Genomic DNA, 19,579 nt, shown 5'->3' on the forward strand with positions numbered 1-19,579 from the left:
AATCTAGGATCCACAGGGAGGACTTCAGACTCAAGGCTACGAACTTGGAGGGCACATTGGTGTTGAAAGCTGAGTTGTAGTCGAACAGCATTCTCACATACTGTAGGTATTTAATTTTGTCCAGGTGGGATAGGGCATTGTGTAGTGGGTCAAGGGTGTCGAGTATGGTGGAGGAGGAATTGTTACATGCTGACCAGACTGGACACGTCGCATGCGCGAGCGCCGCAAAATAAATGTAGAAATCCATGTTATTCAATTATTGCACCCACACTGCTCGCGAGCGTCTGCGATGCCAAGGGCTAAAGTAGAACTCCTTTCTATTTCTGACGCAGATCGTGCTGAAAGTCCTGCCTCTCCCATCTCCTCATTGGTTTATAGAAGCAGGTACCCACGTGCCAGCTCCTCATTGGTTATACCCACGTCGGTGATTGAAAGACAAACTGTTTTGCCGGTTGTCCTGGTAATACTATGAAAGTTTAGGTGCAAAGATGACTTGAAACGATTCGGTTGGCCGTTTTATGTGTGGATTAATTGTCGGAGTAGAGGACCTTGTGCATTTCAGGTAAAATAACAACTCAATGTTTATATCCCAGGACAAATTAGCTAGCAACTGCAAGCTAGCTAAATAGGACAAATTAACGTTAGCTAGCAACTGCAAGCTAACTAGCTAAATTGCCATACATGTTTAATGCTTTTCGACCTGTCCCCAAATTAATGTCATTGGTTCAGTTTGTTTTGATATTTTAACCTGCGTGTGGTGATCGCATTTGGTGTAGGGGGACAAAATACATTTATGCACGATAGTGCACGCACGCAGACGGTTTGTGTTCTGTGTTAGTCTGTTGCATCACTATCGGCAGCTTGGAAATGAAAGATGAACTGAAATCAAAATCAGGAATGGACAATGATTGAAGTATTCAATAAATGTGGTTCATTGGGAAAAGTTATTTATTTCCAAGTCATGTGGAATCCATATCCAAATACAGTTCTTGGAAGTATTGAGCCATTTGTATAACCTATAGATATAGTGCCTATAAATAGGTTTATTGTACATTGTATCACTCAACAGTTATGTTCAAAATATCTGATTAACTTTGTTTAATAGGTTGATTAATTGATTTTAAATGACTCATGCTTGGCCTTATAGTCTTAGCTCTCCATGTACTCTAGATTGCCATTTAAAAGTAGAAATACATAAAAGTAGAAATTGAAATGACATGAAACCAACATTGATTTAACCAGTGTGCACCCAGTGGGATCTATGTACAATGCAATCAAACCCCCACAGCAGAGACGGTCACTTCCAAAGGCGGTAAAATCCCAAGGCAATCGCTAGGCAGGCGAAAACGGACGCTACCAAAAAGAAAAGCAGAGGGGGGTATATCATGATCCCACTTAAATTCATACCATAGTTGAATATACAGAAATGTGTCAAACACACACAAGCACATATCTTTAACTCTGCATCGTGGGAAAAGGACCCGTGAGTAAGCATTTCACTGTTAGTCTAGACCTGTTGCGTACGAAGCATGTGACAAATAACATTTGATTTGGCATACAAACGTACGCACACACACACACTACCTGCAAGGTAGCGGATGGTTTCCAGCTTCAGCGACTCCAGTAGAGTTTTCAGGGAGGCCACCTCTAGATCAATCTTTTTAGTCGTCTCCATCGTTTCGTGGTCAATGACTGCGTTCTGAGGAGAACATTAACATATACTCATATGGCTGGTTTCACAGACATGGTATAAGCCTAGTCCTGGACTAAAATGTGCTTTTTAATACAGGACTAGGCTTAATCTGTTTCTGGGAATCCGCCCCATAAAGAAATGCAGCTGTTATAGCCTGTGGTGGGAGTATAGAAATATCATCATGGACAAGATGGCATTTTACCTTCCTGTGGAACTCTGTGCTGTTCTCCATAAGTTTCTTCTCCTGCTCAGTAAACTGATAAAGAGACAGATGCCCAGTGAGAAAGAGAGAGAAAGCATGTGGCAGAATGTCAATTCAAGGTCTCAGGAGTAATAATCAATTACACGCGTATGCGCACGCACACACCATGTCAGTGACCCTGCTCCTCTCCAGGTTGATGTCCAGCTTGGCCTCAGCTCGGACCTTCTTACTCTCCTCCTGAAGTGAAAACAGGATACACAAGTTATTGTTTGCATCCCAAAATACAACTTATTCTCTTTTATAGTGCACTACGTTTGACCAGGGCCCAAAAGCAGTGCACTATGTAGGGAATAGGGTGCCATTTTGGATGTATCCACACAAGTCACATGATGTACTTACTGAGTGAGAAACCACTGAGCTATCTGATAGCACCACAGAGATTACTGATAAACTATTACATGATTCATAAGTTATAGTTTAACAATAAACAGATGAAATGACTCAGAATTACATAGAACATACAGTAATAATATAGTGAATGAATTACATTTTATTTTCATGTCAAATCACCAATTGGCAACCCATCCCTTATGGGATTAATTGACACAAACAAACATTACAATAATTATTTGCGCATCACATAAAGAGAGAAATGTAAGGTAAAAATCAATACATAATAGCAAATAAGGTTATCCAAAGAAATATATACATAGAGCAGTAAAATAATACACACACACACAACCGTTCAAAAGTTTGGGGTCACTTAGAAAAGTTTTTTTTAAAAAGTGTCCATTCAAATAACATCAAATTGAACAGAAATACAGTGTAGACATTGTTAATGTTGTAAATTACTATTGTAGCTAGAAACGGCAGATTTTTAATGGAATATCTACATAGGCGTACAGGGACCCATTATCAGCAACCATCACTCCTGTGTTCCAATGGCACGTTGTGTTAGCTAATCCAGGTTTATCATTTTAAAAGGCTGATTTATCATCAGAAAATCCTTTTGCAATTTTTCGTTATGTTAGTACAGCTGAATTTTTTTTCTTCTGATTTAAAGAAGCAATAAAACTGGCCTTCTTTAGACTAGTTGAGTATGTGGAGCATCAGCATTTGTGGGTTCAATTACAGGCTCAAAATGGCCAGAAACAAATAACTTTCTTCTGAAACTAAGTCTATTCTTGTTCTGAGAAATGAAGGCTATAACATGCGAGAAATTGGCAAGAAACTGAAGATCTTGTACAACACTGTGTACTACTCCCTTCACAGAACAGTGCAAACTGGCTCTAACCAGAATAGAACGAGTAGTGGGAGGCCCTTGGTGCCATACTGAGCAAAAGTACATTAGTGTCTAGTTTGAGAAACAGATGCCTCACAAATCCTCAACTGGCAGCTTCATTAAATAGTACCCGCAAAACACCAGGCTCAATGTCAACAGTGAAGATGCAACTCCGGAATGCTGGCCTTCTAGGCAGAGTTGCAAAGAAAAAGCCATATCTCAGACTGGCCAATAAAAAGAAAATATTAAGATGGGCAAAAGAACACAGACACTGGACAGAGGAACTCTACCTAGATGGCCAGCGTCCCAGTGTTGCTTCTTCACGGTTGATGTTGAGACTGGTGTTTTGCGGGTACTATTTAATGAAGCTGCCAGTTGAAGACTTGTGAGGCGTCTGTTTCACATTTCTCAAAACAAGAATAGACTGACGAGTTTCAGAAGTAAGTTCTATGTTTCTGGCCATTTTGAGCCTGTAATCGAACCCACAGATGAAGGTCAGTTTTATTGCTTCTTTAATCAGGACAACAGTTTTCAGCTGTGCTGACATAATTGCAAAAGGGTTTTCTAATGATCAATCAGCCTTTTAAAATGATACATTTGGATTAGCTAACACAATTGTTGCTAATAATTCCATTAAAAAATCTTCCGTTTCCAGCTGCAATAGTCATTTACAACATTAACAATGTCTACACTGTATTGATGTTATTTTAATGGACAAAAAAGTGCTTTTCTTTTAAAAACAAGGACATTTCTAAGTGACCCTAAACTTTTGAACGGTAGTGTACATGCATAACATATAGAGATAAATAAATAGGTAAAGAAACAGAAGGCATTTGAACCCAGTCTAAACAGAAGGCATTTGAACCCAGTCTGGCACAAAGAGAAGATTTATGTGGGAGACAAGCCTATACACAATCTACATACACACGTGCCATTTATGACATAGAAGCTAAATATTTTTTTGAATTTAATTATAGGTAGACATTTTTCCTTTTATTGCAGGCTTTATCTAAATATTTTGCAAACGGAAATATACAATGGATAAAAAAACATTTCAGTTTCTCCCCATCGTTCAGCCACATAATGCCGGTGTGGTGGTCTTTCTGGAATAAGAGCAAGCGTATATCTTGGTAGAAAGGGCAATAGGGGCCTCCCGGGTGGCGCAGTGGTTAAGGGCGCTGTACTGCCCCGCCAGCTGTGCCATCAGAGTCCTGGGTTCGCGCCCAGGCTCTGTCGTAACCGGCCGCGACCGGGAGGTCCGTGGGGCGACGCACAATTGGCCTAGCGTCGCCCGGGTTAGGGAGGGCTTGGTCGGTAGGGGTGTCCTTGTCTCATCGCGCACCAGCGACTCCTGTGGCGGGCTGGGCGCAGTGTACGCTAGCCAAGGTGGCCAGGTGCACGGTGTTTCCTCCGGCGCATTGGTGCGGCTGGCTTCCGGGTTGGATGTGCGCTGTGTTAAAGAAGCAGCGGCTGGTTGTGTATCGGAGGACGCATGACTTTCAACCTTCGTCTCTCCCGAGCCCGTACGGGAGTTGTAGCGATGAGACAAGATAGTAGCTACTACAACAATTGGATACTACGAAATTGGGGAGAAAAAGGGGTAAAAAAAAAAAAAAGGGCAATAGAGGATAAAATCAGTTTCATTCTCTATTTCGTCAAGGTTACAATAGTTAGTCTTTCCTCTTCCATTTCACCCTTTTCAATAAGCAGAGGAAATACCTGACCTGTTTCAATACGCAGAGGAAATATCCCTGATCTGTTTCAATATGCAGAGACAATATCCCTGATCTGACCCGTTTCAATACGCAGAGACAATATCTCTGATCTTACCTGTGCACATGGCGATCTCTTGCTTTTAGGTAGGTTATACATAATATCACTCACACACAAATTCACCCTTAATAAAACAAAAGGTTCTCAACTTGGGTTTAAGATTAATCTCCTCCACCCATTATTTTTCATATTGCATCAACAGTTTTTTTAATCATATCCATGTCGCCCTTAATTTTTATTTTTTGTAAAGATGTTCACAGTCAGACTGTTGAAAAAGATCAAACATTTCAGTTGTCCATGTTCCCCCTATAGATAGATCCCATTGAAAAACTTTACTATCTCTTCTGGCATTTGGCATATCCAACATTCTATTCCATAGTCTCACCACACATGCCTTCCATCTCACCGCACAGGGTTCCCAGCCCATGTCCCCAGTTATTGCGAGTATAGGTGCAAACTTGTGGACACCTAAAAAGTAACGTACTGCTCTGTTATGGACATGTTCCTTTCTAAAATACCTCTTAGCACCCCACACTCCTGCTGAATAGTCCAGAACAGGACACACCCATGTGCCACCAGAGACTCTGGGTTCGCGCTCAGGCTCTGTCGCAGCCGGCAACGACCAGGAGGTCCGTGGGGCGACGCACATTTGGCCTAGCGTCGTCCGGGTTAGGGAGGGTTTGGCCGGTAGGGATATCCTTGTCTCATCGCGCACCAGCGACTCCTGTGGCGGGCCGGGCGCAGTGCACACTAACCAAGGTCGCCAGGTGCACGGTGTTTCCTCCGACACATTGGTGCGGCTGGCTTCCGGGTTGGATGCGCGCTGTGTTAAGAAGCAGTTGGGTTGTGTTTCGGAGGACGCATGGCTTTCGACCTTCGTCTCTCCCGGGCCTGTACGGGAGTTGTAGCGATGAGACAAGATGGTAACTACTAACAATTGGATACCATGAAATTGGGGAGAAAAGGGGGTAAAATTTAAAAAAAGAAAGGTAACATGTTCATCACAAAAAATATTTATAATAGTAGTATTTTTTTGGATCTCTGTTATCACTTCTCACCATCAGCCTGTTCCTTATCTGATCCAACTCTGTCTTCATTTTCTGCAGAGAGACATACAGGTTTATGTAGAATGCATATTGTTATTATTATTATTATTATTATTATTATTATAGATCCCTAGTGCACTTGTTAGCTCAGGAGAGATAGACAGGCAGTGATTGTGTGGAGGAGGAAAGGGTTTATGTACGTACAGCGTTCTCCGAGCGCAGGTTGGCAAACTCACTCTTCTCCAGGATCACCATGTCTTTCCTGATGGAGTCCAGGTGAGCCATGATCTGCTGCAGCGCAATCTCCTAAACAAGATACACAGGATAGAGAGCGAGAGAAGGGGGGCGGGGGGTGTCTTACAACAGAAACAACCTACAAGGGAGTGGTTGAAAGAGGGTGTAATGTGGGGGTGAAGGTTCAGAGTATTGCAATTCCATGGGTGTAACTGAAGCACACACTGTCATACATACCAGCAGTCACAAGTGTAAGTGATAGTCTGGTCTTCTTTAGCTTGGGTAGCAAGCGGGATGCTGTGGGTGTGGTGTGTGTGGTACTTGGTGTGCTGTGAGTGTGGTACTTGGTGTGCTGTGAGTGTGGTACTTTGTGTGCTGTGAGTGTGGTACTTTGTGTGCTGTGTGTGTGGTACTTGGTGTGCTGTGAGTGTGGTACTTGGTGTGCTGTGAGTGTGGTACTTTGTGTGCTGTGAGTGTGGTACTTGGTGTGCTGTGAGTGTGGTACTTGGTGTGCTGCGAGTGTGGTACTTGGTGTGCTGTGAGTGTGGTACCCGGTGTGCTGTGAGTGTGGTACTTGGTGTGCTGTGAGTGTGGTACTTGGTGTGCTGTGAGTGTGGTACTTGGTGTGCTGTGAGTGTGGTACTTGGTGTGCTGTGAGTGTGGTACTTGGTGTGCTGTGAGTGTGGTACCTGGTGTGCTGTGTGTGTGGTACCTGGAGTGGTGTGTGTGTGTGTGGTACCTGGACTGCTGTGAGTGTGGGGTGCGTGGTACCTCGGTTGCTGTGAGTGTGGTAACTGGTGTGCATGTGGTAACTGGTGTGCTGTGAGTGTGGTGTGTGTGCCTGTGGTACCTGGGCTGCTGTGAGTGTGGTGTGTGTGTGGTACTTGGGCTGCTGTGATTGTGGTACCTGGTGTGTGGTGTGATTGTGGTAAGTGGGCTGCTGTGAGTGTGGTATCTGGTGTGGTGTGTGGTAACTGGGCCGCTGTGAGTGTGGTGTGTGTGGTACCTGGGCTGCTGTGAGTGTGGTACCTGGACTGCTGTGAGTGTGGTGTGTGTGTGTGTGTGGTACCTGGAGTGCTGTGTTTTGTACCTGGTGTGTGTGTGGTACCTGGTGTGGGGTACCTGGTGTCCTGTGAGTGTGGGGTACCTGGTGTGCTGTGTTTGTGTGTGGTATCTGGTGTGTGTGTGTGGTACCTGGTGTGCTCCAGTCACCATGTCTTTGTACACTATGTCCATGTTGGCTGTTGCCAAAGTCACCAGAGCCGCTACTATGATTTCTGCTTGGCGCTTTTCAAAGCCTGAAAATAGAGAAATCATTAAAGATTTGATCATCAGCATTACAACAGTGTCCAGTTTCTTTATTACACTGTGGATCAATTATCACCTTATTTGCCTTTCCTGGTCTGGATGTGACTTCCACTTCAGAATAGATTTCAGAAAAGGCAACACAGAAGCAGAATTATAGATCAAGTCCAAAATGATGCACCCACCATTGCTCTCCAGCTCAATGACCATGGCATGAGAGTCAAAAGTCAGTTTCCTCTGTTCCAGAGGGGTCAGCTCCACTTTCCTCAGGTCGTACGCTGCTACAGGTGTTGCAACGTGGAACTCTGTACAGACAGACGGATGGAGTTGAGTGGCGAGGTGATGACTTTGAGGAGTGTAGCCTACCTCTGACTTCATCAAGTCAGTATCAGTCGATACTTGTTAAGAACATTAACAAAATGGAAGAAAATGAAACATTCTACAAGAACCAATATTACTTCCTAACAACACAACCTTATGGAACAATACTTGGGTAGCGTTTCAAAATTCACCGATAAATTGGGCCACATGGAAAACTAAAGGCATAGAAACTGTAAATAACTTTAACAGGAAATACATCTATTTCGATTACAGAATTAAAAAGTGATTTTGGACTGACAAATATAGTTTAAAATGAAAACTTACATATCACACAATTTTGAAGAGCAACCTTGACATTATGACCAAACCGGCTCCACGTGAGCACATGGTGAGTTTGTCTATCCCCACCAGACGCGATCAGGACACAGGTTGAAATATCAAAACGAATTCTGAACCAACTATATTAATTTGGGGCCAGGTCGAAACATTCATGGACATTTAGCTAGCTAGCTAGCTAGCTGATGCTAGTTAATTTGTTCTGGGGTGATTAAAAGATGAACGAGGTCCACACTCCAGTCAGTAGCGGTAACACACCTTAAAGTTTGTTGTCAACTGCCATATAAAGTCCACAGAAGAAGAACTAGGAGAGATTACTAGAAACTAACTTAGTTTCCCTTTTAATCTGTGGATTAATTGTCGTAGTAGAGAGCACATGATTTTGTGTGACTCAAAATGGGTAAAAATTCTACAAAGATCCAGCAAAAAAAAGGAGCTTGTACATTTTCAGGTAAAATAACAACCCAATGTTTATACATTGACCAGCTGGGGCAAATCTGTGAAGACCTGGGTGTGAGCAGCAAACTACATTCTCGTGGGATTGCTTTTCTCAAGGAGTACAGTACAGTCCTACAGCCACTCACATCCTCTATTGATCTCTTGGCTTTCTTATCCCAACAACAAGCTTGAAGTCTAAGCTCTCAGAGAAAATACCTCTTGCGACATTCTCTGTACACATCATCACTGCGGTCATTGAGGCTATAGACCGCCGGTTTGGACCTATGCTAAGCACCCATGAGGCAAAAATGGCATCTGCTACAGTGACAAAGTTTTGACTGTGTTGGCACAACTCTGGAAAGAGGGAGGAGATGCAGAGCACATTAGTTCAAGAAACAGCTTCTATGTAGAACACACACTCCGAAGAGGTTGATGAGGGAGCACAGAATGAGTCTGAGTCAGAAGACAACATTTTTTCCCCGGAGGTGCAACAACAAGTCTCTGCCTGGCCGGTTCCCCTCTTTCCACTGGGATTCTCTGCCTCTAACCCTATTACAGGGGCTGAGTCACTGGCTCACCCCCCTCAGCCTTGTCTCAGGATGGTAAGTTGGTGGTTGAAGATATCCCTCTAGTGGTGTGGGGGCTGTGCTTTGGCAAAGTGGGTGGGGTTATATCCTTCCTGTTTGGCCCTGTCCGGGGGTGTCCTCAGATGGGGCCACAGTGTCTCCTGACCCCTCCTGTCTCAGCCTCCAGTATTTATGCTGCAGTAGTTTATGTGTCGGGGGGCTAGGATCAGTTTGTTATATCTGGAGTACTTCTCCTGTCCTATTCGGTGTCCTGTGTGAATCTAAGTGTGCGTTCTCTAATTCTCTCCTTCTCTCTTTCTTTCTCTCTCTCGGAGGACCTGAGCCCTAGGACCATGCCCCAGGACTACCTGACATGATGACTCCTTGCTGTCCCCAGTCCACCTGGCCGTGCTGCTGCTCCAGTTTCAACTGACCTGAGCCATAGGACCATGCCCCAGGACTACCTGACATGATGACTCCTTGCTGTCCCCAGTCCACCTGGCCGTGCTGCTGCTCCAGTTTCAACTGACCTGAGCCCTAGGACCATGCCCCAGGACTACCTGACATGATGACTCCTTGCTGTCCCCAGTCCACCTGACCGTGCTGCTGCTCCAGTTTCAACTGTTCTGCCTTATTATTATTCGACCATGCTGGTCATTTATGAACATTTGAACATCTTGGCCATGTTCTGTTATAATCTCCACCCGGCACAGCCAGAAGAGGACTGGCCACCCCACATAGCCTGGTTCCTCTCTAGGTTTCTTCCTAGGTTTTGGCCTTTCTAGGGAGTTTTTCCTAGCCACCGTGCTTCTACACCTGCATTGCTTGCTGTTTGGGGTTTTAGGCTGGGTTTCTGTACAGCACTTTGAGATATCAGCTGATATACGAAGGCCTATATAAATAAATTTGATTTTGATTTGAACTCGTGCCCGTGGCACTGCAGAGGACAAGGTGAGGAAGTACCTCAAAGACAAGTCTTTGGACTCCTTGAAATCGTTTCCCATAGTCCAGAACTTGTTTCTGAAGTACAACACTCCAGTGCCCCAGTTGAGCGTCTTTTCAGCTATGGTGGAAACAGGATGCCTGGTGCTCATCTAGAGCATGTCCTTTTGCTGCAATACAACAGCAATTTCTGCCTTCAATCATCTGAGTAGGCTAGCTTCAGAATAGGCCTACTGCAATGCCATGTCTGATATGTTGGTTTATTGCACCTAGCTCGGACTAAATGTGTAAAAAAAAAAAAAATCTACCTATTTCTCAGTTTAGTCATTTAGCAGACACTTATCCAGAGCGACTTACAGTAGTGAGTGGAAACATTTTCATACCGGTGTCCCGTGGATAAGTGTTTAGCACCATCTATGTTACTTAAGCCCTTACTTATACCTGGTTTTAACATGTATACTTTGTCCTGCACATTGTGTTTGTGCCCACATTTTTAGACCGGTGTACACGATTAAAAGATGCATTGTGGTCTGACTGTGATCAGATCATATAAGTGTAAATGGACAAGATCAGGATGAAGGACGAATGATAGAGGCAGGTATACAGGGCTTAAATACATTTGTCAATGTTTTGCGATGTGTTCTAATGTGGTTCTGCAATAAATGTTAAATTGGTAATATTTTTTTCTTATGTTTTACAGGTGAAGTAATCCAAAAGAAACGGAAAGTAATCAGATTACGTTAGAGTTTAGGTAATCCAAAAGTTACGTTACTGATTACAATTTTAGACAAGTAACTAACGGATTACATTTAAAAAGTAACCTACCCAACCCTGTTGACAGTGAGATCAGTTCAGCACCCCACATTGCAGTCCAGGTGGATTACACCACAGACATATCCTGCAAATGTCAATTAACATTCATAGCACACTATGTCAAAGATAAGGGTGTTATACTGAAGAAAAATATAAATGCAAAATGCAACAATTTTGAAGATTTTGAGTTACAGTTCATATTAGGAAATCAGAAATGTTTTATAAATTCATTAAGCCCTAATCTATGGATTTCACAAGACTGGAAATACAGATATGCATCTGTTGGTCACAGATACTTAAAAAAAAAAGGTAGGGGTGTGGGTCAGAAAACCAGTCAGTATCTGGTGTGACCACCATTTGCCTCATGCAGCGTAACACATCTCCTTCGCATAGAGTTGATCAGGCTATTGATTGTGGCCTGTGGAATGTTGTCCCACTCCTCTGTGCGAAGCTGCTGGATATTGACAGGAACTGGAACACGGTTGTCATACACGTCGATTCAGAGCATCCCAAAAATGCTCAATAGGTGACACGTCTGGTGAGTATGCAGGCCATGGAAGAACTGGGACGCTTCCAGGAATTGTGTACAGATCCTTGCGACAAGTGGACATGCATTATCATGCTGAAACATGAGGTGATGGCGGCGGATGAATGGCACGTCAATGGGCCTCAGTCTCGTCACTGTATCCCTGTGCATTCAAATTGATAAAATGCAATTGTGTTCATTGTCCGTAGCTTATGTCTGCCCATCCCATAGCCCCACCACCACCATTGGGCACTCTGGTCACAACGTTTACGTCAGCAAACCCGCTCAGCCACACGACGCCATACATGTGGTCTGCGGACATACTGAGGTGAGGTCGGTTGGACATACTGCGAAATTCTCCAAACGTAGGACGTTTATGGTAGAGCAGTGAACATTAAATTATCTGGCAATAGCTCCGGTGGACATTCCTGCAGTCAGCATGCCAATTGCACACTCCCTCAACTTGAGATATCTGCGCATTGTTTTGCATGACAAAACTGCACATTTTAGAGTTGCTTTTTATTGTCCCCAGCACAATCTGCACCTGTGCAGATCATACTGTTCAATCAGCTTCTTGATATGGCCTCCTGGACAGATACTGACGGCTGTACTTTGAAATACTCAATGGAATCATACTACACATAACCCAGAGGTTTGCTGACCATGGTTCATTTCCAGAGTACTCAAAACAAGAGGGGTTTCCTGACAGAGAACTCACACCGCTGTTCCAGACATACCCTTTTTTGACAACAAGAGATTGGAAAATGAGCTGCAGATAGTCTATGCTGATGCCTCCTTCCACTAACCACCAGGTGAGCTGCTGCAATCACTTGTGAAAAAGGACCTGAATGGGTGCTTCTCCCTATAATTAGCCTACAACGTGTCAAAGTGCATTGCGGTTGCATTTCCCATTAAACTAATCTTGCTGCGTCGGACACACGGTTCTTGGTTTCAATGGCTCATTATGTAAGTATATCAGTCTAATCTCGAAAGGCAATGAAGTAGGTACAGAAGCAAGGTGAATTTTACAATCAAATAGGAAATCACCATCATAACCTAAACCTACTAGTGAAAAAAAAACTGTGTAACTAGTCAACCGTGAACACCATGTAAACTAGTGTTCTGTACTGTAATTGATTATTCTAACAGTAGTTGATTGTTGAAGGTGTAGAATGCTGTGTGCGGCGGATTGACAGGGGTGTCCTGTACAAATGAGCAATGCCAGTGGAACTCAGCGACGCAGCCAAATCTATCCCCAAAAAGGTTGAGCGAGATCTGTGGCAAACGTCACAAACCAAGTGACAAGTTCTCAACCAGCATTCTCCATACAACCTGTGTACCACTCACACAACATATTTAAAAAGAGTTTGGAAGGGGCCAATGTTCCAGTGGGGAGCATTCTGCACAAGTGCATAAAAGCTAAACCAAACAGTCCTCAAGTTCCAGCAGCAGCCACACAGCTCCAGCAGCCTCATGGTGAACATGGCATCAACATGCAGTGTCAGAAACGCTTGTCATTTTATGACGTTGATGTTAAGCTGGAGGAGTGTAAATGTGGCAGCCTTTAGGAGGTCACTAAAGCACAGAGTGCATCCCATGCGTTGTAGTCGGCAAAGGTTCCTGTGCGCACCTCAACAAATCCAGACAACTTTGTGCGGGAGCATCTCTTCCCAAGGTTCCATGGGAACTCAGCAACCACATATGGCAAGGAGAACGAGCAGGTTGCCTACACATGGATGGAGAGTTGTGGGTTTAGTCAGTAGAGTAGAGGCACAGTAGTGAGTGACAAGGAGCCATGGCTTTCTGCAAGCCCAGATAGTGTTAAACTCTCAAGAAATTCTAGAAATCAAATGTCCTGTTGTGAGTAAGAAATGTGAGTCTCTGACTAAACTGTTCTCTGAATAACTAACAGATGTGATGGATGGGGTTCCTCAGCTGCAACCTAATGGAGCCCTTGGGTATTACATGAAGGTGCAAATGGGCATGTTCTGCACAGGACTGGTGAGATGTAAACTGCTTGTCTGGCTCTATCCGAGCAGGTTGATATTGATGTGCCGTTTGATGTGAAGTTCTGTGCTGATGTTCTCTTTAAACTGAAGGTATTCTATTTCACACATATGCTGCCAAGGATAGATGAGTTTTAGTTAGGCAGACTAACTCTGTGGTCCAAATATGTTATTCTGTGGTATTTAGGCTCGTGCCTAATACTTCTGTGTTTTTGAATAGTTCTTATATTTTGAGCATTGTAAAGCTCTCTGTCAGCTCTACCTTATTATCCAAGCATAACTCTTGGTGTTTTTTTCCCCACAGCTCTCTTCATATACACATTTACCTGATTATATTTGCATAATTCTTGGTGTTTTTTTTGTCTTGCCTTGTACAGCTCTCTTCATACATGTTTATCTAATGCCTAAGGATAACTCCTTATGATTTATGAATATTTTTATTGAACCTTGCATAGCGCTTTCTTTTCATAATGACACTTCATTAACTTATTATGCGAACATACCGTAACTCATCTTACACTTGGAAAATGATGGTGTTAAAAAAACATTGAAATTGCACTTGACATTTTCTTTGTTCCTTAACTTTTTGAAATGAAGGACAAGGAGGCATGTCGAAGGGTTTCAAATGTGTTTCCTGTTTGATTCTGGTTTTCAAGTGCACAAATTAAGAAAACAGTGTGGCTGGCACTTGATAAACAGTTGTCTTCCCTCTTGGTGTGTTAGACATTTTGGTGTTGAAGAAAATGTATTGTAAATATATTTAAGAAGGCATGATAGCGGCACCTAGTGGATGCCTGTAATTATCAGAAACATGCAAAGTTACAGTACATTTCAAATGTAGGAACATACAAATGATTCAGATTAAATAGTACAAAATATACATTGCATTCGGAAAGTTCAGACCCCTTCCCCTTTTCCACATTTTGTTCAGTTACAGCCTTATTCTAAAATTGATCTTTTTTCTCATCAATCTACACACAATACCCCATAATGACAAAGCAAAAACCGTTTTAGAAATGTTTAATTTATTAAAAAGAAAAACTAGAAATACCTTATTTACATAAGTATTCAGAGCCTTTACTATGAGACCCCTGTTTCCATTGCTCATCCTTGATGTTTTTACAACTTGATTGGAGTCCACCTGTGGTAAATTCAGTTGATTGGACATGATTTGGAAAGGCACACCTGTCTATATAAGGTCCCACAGTTGACAGTGCATGTCAGAACAAAAACTGTAGAGGTCCGAGACAGGATTGTGTCGAGGCACAGATCTGGGGAAGGGTACCAAAAAAAATGTATGCAGCATTGAAGGTCCCCAAGAACACAGTAACCTCCATCATTCTTAAATGGAAGTTTGGAAAGACCAAGACTTCCTAGAGCTGGCTGCCTGACCAAACTGAGCAATCGGGGGAGAAGGGCCTTGGTCAGGGAGGTGACAGAGAGCAGAATGGTCACTCTAATAGAGCTCCAGAGTTCCTCTGTGGAGATGGGAGAACCTTCCAGAAGGACAACCATCTCTGCAGCACTCCACTAATCAGGCTTTTATGGTAGAGCGGCCAGACGGAAGCCACTCCTTAGTAAATGGTACATGACAGCCCGCTTAGAGTTTTCCAAAAGGCACCTAAAGACTCTCAGACCATGAGAAACAAGATTCTCTGGTCTAATGAAACCAAATTTTGAATTATTTGGCTTGAATGCCAAGCGTCAAGTCTGGAGGAAACCTGGCACCATCTCTATGGTGAAGCAGGGACTGGGAGACTAGTCAGGATCGAGGGAAAGATGAACGGAGCAAAGTACAGAGAGATCCTTGATGAAAACCTGCTCCAGAGCGCTCAGGACCTCAGATTGGGGTGAAGGTTCACCTTCCAACAGGATTGGCTTCGGGACAAGTCTCTGAATGTCCTTGAGTGGCCCAGCCTGAGCCCGGACTTGAACCCGATGGAACATCTCTAGAGACCTGAAAATAGCGGTGCAGCGACGTTCCCCATCCAACCTGACAGAACTTGAGAGGATCTGCAGAGAAGAATGGCAGAAACTCCCCAAATAGTAGTGTGCCAAGCCTGTAGCGTCATACCCAAGAAAACTTGAGGCTGTAATTGCTGCCAAAGATGCTTCAACAAAGTACTGAGTAAAGAGTCTGAATACTTATGTAAATGTGATATTTCAGTTGTTTTTGTATACATTTGCAAAAATGTATATTTGTATACATTTGCAAAAATGTATACAACTTGTTTTTGCTTGGTCATTGTGGGCTATTGTGTGTAGATCGACGAGAGAGAACATTTTATCAATTTTAGAATTAGGCTGTAACAAAATGTGGAAAATGTCAAAGGGTCTAAATACTTTCCAGATGCACTGTACACACACAGTATCTCATGTGGGTGAAATGAGTGTATAAAGTTACATTTCAGATGTATGAACATTCTCACTGCTCACTCTGCATCCTCATGGATGATCTCACCCTGCATGTTGGCAAGTGCTGCACCGATACTGAGGACACCTTGGAGTTGTCTGATAACTCTCAACATGAATATGCACATTAGCTATCCTTCTCGTGCTTGTGGCTTCCTTTCTGAGTGAAGGCTGGTATGGCAAGGTTTACCTTCCTCTCATTCAGCAGATCTCAGATGGTGAAGCCCCTGTCTGTCATAACCTCATCGCCAGGCCTAAGGTATACCAGGAAGCCAGAGTTTTGGGTGATGATCTTGTCACTGCATCTGCCTCCATATGCAGGAGAAACTAACATGGCGCAATGTCCACCAAATACTGGAGAGTATTGCTGGACTGATAGTGGCTGTATGACTTCCCTCTGGAATCAATGTTGTGTGCTTTCTGAAGAGTGGTTTCAGAGCAGTCGATGATGCAAGTGGTGTTGGGGAACTAAGAGAGTGCTACACTACACCCTGGGACACAAAGCGTTCAGCAAGATCACCCTGGAGTAGATTCAGCTTCATCAAGGTTAAGAGTATTTGATCACTGATATGCACTCTGCAGAAATGCTACATGGTCAAAGAAAAGGATGGCCAGTATACAACACTGAGCTAATGTCATTCTTTAGGATGGTATGGGTCAATGGCTCTGCACCACCACATTGGGTTTGTTTGTGGCAGGTGGGCTTGTTGACTGGTTCTCTTGATACTTAGCTGTGTTCAGTCAGTGCTGAAACTTCCCATTGAGTATCAGCATCTTTACACTGCGGTGGCATTGGTACACTCAGATAAGAGACTGCATCACCAGAGTTGTCTTCATCTGTCAAAAAAAAAGAGGCCACAAGTTTAACAAAATAAAATACACAGACAACCTAACCCATGACCAGTAGGCTAAAAAAGAAAAGACTTGAGATAATGTTTAATAATTTAGGTAGTTACAGACATTTCATGAGCATCACCAGTGGCATGCCAGCAAGGATGGGGATAATCATGGCATGGGGGAGACATTGTCAGACAGAAGTTTTGGATAGCTAACAATATAGGGACTAACTAAGTTAGATAAACTTGTTCTCAACTAGCCTACCTGGTTATATATATATATATTTTGTGTTTGTTTTAACTAGCTAGACTAGTAAGCTAGCAACACTGTATCAAGTTGGGCTGCCCTCAAGCTAGCTAACTGAGTTAGCTAGGCAACAATTATATAGCTACAGTATGTTAAGACTTAGGAGTCTTAACATAGCTAAGCTAGCTAGTTAAGTTAGCTAACTAACTCCTGCCTGATTCAGGACACCCTATCTGTGATAATAGCTAGCAAGTAGCAGCTAGCTAACAACTACCTGTATGTGTTGATGACCTGATGAGATGTCACTTTCTGGTCTGTACTGGAGTATCATAGCCCAGCCACTTCTCGGGGAAGGGATGCTCTTCAGTTGGCCTCTTGTCCACGAAGTGATAGGAACAGACGTTGGGTCAGTTTGGTGGTTTCTTCAAGTTCAATGCTTTGAGCCAAAGCCAAAGAGACTCATCCTCCTTAGGAGGTGGGTGCAAATCAAAAGGCACCTAACAACTGCACTCACTCAACAAAAAAAAAACACTCCTCCATGAACAGCTTCCATTTATGCCAGTTATTATGGAATCCCCTTACCGAACATAAAATGCCAGTTTTGCATGAGTTCATGTTTGGGAAGTTGTGAGAAGCGATAGCGATTTAGATTGCAATTTGCTTTATCTTGGTCAGGTCGCAGTTGCAAATGAGAACTTGTTCTCAATAAGCCTACCTGGTGAAATAAAACAAAACAAATAAATAGTGAGCTAGCTAGCTTCGAACTATTGGCCGGAAGTGCTTAAGTCCCCCATAAAAAACAAACAGACCCCACCCATATTTCTGTTGAAAATTAGGTAAATAAAGTCTGGATGTTGTAGACGGAGCTAGAAAGTTGGCTGTCAGAAGTATTACTATGTAAACTTACTGTCTGCATATTTCAAGACATGGCCTATGGGGGTGTAGTGAGATACCCAATGGGTTGGACATTTTTTTTTATACTAAAACCGTAGAAATCAATCAACCCACCATCATTAACACAATGGAAAATCTTATGATTTATTTACTTTTTTATTGAAAGTGCGTGGGCTATGGAGTGAAACAAAATGGTGCAGTTTCAGGCCATGTGGTGGAAAGTGATGTGGGGGCTGAAGATGTGTGGTGTGTGCTAGTGGGTTTGGGCAGGTGTGATAGTTGATAGTTGATGATACAAGCATTGAATAATAACGACTCAATGTAGTCATTGGTAGCCCAGCTAGCAATGAGGAATTGGCCCTGAAGCGGCCCTCTTCCGAATGCATTGATGCAGTGTCTTAGACCGCTGCACCACTCTGGAGCCTCCACCCACAAAGTATCAAAATACTATACTACTTAAACAGGAATCTTAAATGTTAATTGTAATATATTTGGGCCAGATATCTCTCACCGGAATCAATCGGAGCTCAATCCCCGCATCCTAGCCATACGTAATATGCCTAAAGTGGCCCAGATTCGGGCCACGTGACGTCGGCCGAGCCTGACTCTCAGCCGGAATCGGTCCAGATCCACTGCGCTAGCTGGGAGGCTAGCTAAACTCCGCCAAAAACGAATCTAATCTAACTAAACGCCTTGCCACTCAACTTCATTGAGCAGTGTGGATTTGAGAATTATTGGCTAATAAATAGACACACGTTTCGTTAAGGATAATAAACTTGTGCACACTTGTGTAGTAAACAAAAGCTAGGCCTGCAATGGTTAATAGCAAAGGAAAGGAGTATACCTAGCCACTTGCACAACTGAATGCATTCAAATAAATTGAAATGTGTCTTCCGCATTCAACACAACCCCTCAGCGTTAGTACACATGTATAGAGTAATTACCTGCAAGATTACTAATATACCAAAACGCTTACCTCTCCAACTCTGTGTTCCCCAGTATGTGCCATTGTTCAGATGCCTCTGACAGTGCCGAAATACTGACCGGAAAAGAGTTACACAGTGTCTGTTTACACTGGTCATCGCCCCAGACACGGAGACTTTGAAACTCACGGAGCAACAAATTATATTTCAGTTACAACACTCTTACGATCTGAGTTGTATTACACATGTGTTATCTATATGTTGAAGTACAAAGTGTGATATCTATCCCACCTCGACTCATACACAGAGGACAAGCAAGCGTTTATGACACCGGATGGTACGTATTGCAGCCTACGAAGTTTTTCTTCAACGTTGCGCAACATTTGACAATTTCAGCACGGTGACGGTCCATATCTAGCTAACAATTCAATATTTCTAATGGTCTTCTTTTGCTTTGTTTGTATAATTGAATGTGCTAATTTGACAATGTGATTGCGGGGAGGACCGCGTAACAAAGCCTACCGATACTGTACATCAAAATACTGTACATCTCAATAAAGTTTATTTTTACAACCCCCCCCAAAAAAGTGTCATGGCGACGCCCAGAGCAGACGACTGGAGTTGGTTTCCTGCATTAGCACTCGGCGTTTCTTTCCTGAAATGTATTTTGATAAACGCATAGTAAGTGAAACATTCAAATAATTTATAATAGATTTCTAAACATGCATATTTCAAGGTATCGTATCTGTTCCACTTCATTGATTAGTTGTGTCGCTAGCTAGCG

The 19,579-nt window shown here is 43.1% G+C and overlaps 2 protein-coding genes across 3 annotated transcripts in view; one reads left to right on the forward strand and one right to left on the reverse strand.

Moving 5' to 3' along the window:
* Nucleotides 1-925: 925 nt before the first annotated feature.
* LOC139393340 (coiled-coil domain containing 90B) lies at nt 926-19,346 on the reverse strand. The gene is made up of 9 exons (XM_071141974.1): nt 18,849-19,346; nt 7,721-7,840; nt 7,425-7,528; nt 6,201-6,302; nt 6,009-6,050; nt 2,061-2,132; nt 1,896-1,949; nt 1,585-1,699; nt 926-1,353 (listed from the first exon to the last, which is right to left on the reverse strand). The coding sequence occupies exons 1-9, from the start codon at nt 18,952-18,954 to the stop codon at nt 1,298-1,300; spliced, it is 771 nt and encodes a 256-aa protein (XP_070998075.1). The 5' UTR covers nt 18,955-19,346; the 3' UTR covers nt 926-1,297.
* LOC139393338 (ALG8 alpha-1,3-glucosyltransferase) overlaps nt 18,941-19,579 on the forward strand; it is a 38,702-nt gene continuing 38,063 nt past the window's right edge. Inside the window, exons 1-2 of one of the 2 annotated variants that reach the window (XM_071141973.1) lie at nt 18,941-19,132; nt 19,384-19,476. In XM_071141973.1, coding sequence (XP_070998074.1) covers nt 19,041-19,132; nt 19,384-19,476 — 185 coding nt within the window. In that variant the 5' untranslated portion in view covers nt 18,941-19,040. Of the gene's footprint in view, nt 19,133-19,163; nt 19,477-19,579 lie in introns of those variants that run through there. The other variant, XM_071141972.1, reaches the window with a different exon arrangement.

The sequence above is a fragment of the Oncorhynchus clarkii genome, chromosome 33, assembly GCF_045791955.1.
Source record: "Oncorhynchus clarkii lewisi isolate Uvic-CL-2024 chromosome 33, UVic_Ocla_1.0, whole genome shotgun sequence".
NCBI lineage: Eukaryota > Metazoa > Chordata > Actinopteri > Salmoniformes > Salmonidae > Oncorhynchus > Oncorhynchus clarkii.

Excerpts from the sequence above, each read along its gene's own strand:
- LOC139393340 (XM_071141974.1), bottom strand. The coding sequence starts at position 18,954 with ATGACCAGTGTAAACAGACACTGTGTAACTCTTTTCCGGTCAGTATTT. Across the intron at positions 7,529-7,720 it reads CATTGAGCTGGAGAGCAATG|GCTTTGAAAAGCGCCAAGCA; the intron begins GTGGGTGCATCA and ends CTCTATTTTCAG. Across the intron at positions 6,051-6,200 it reads ACCTGCGCTCGGAGAACGCT|AAAATGAAGACAGAGTTGGA; the intron begins GTACGTACATAA and ends GTCTCTCTGCAG.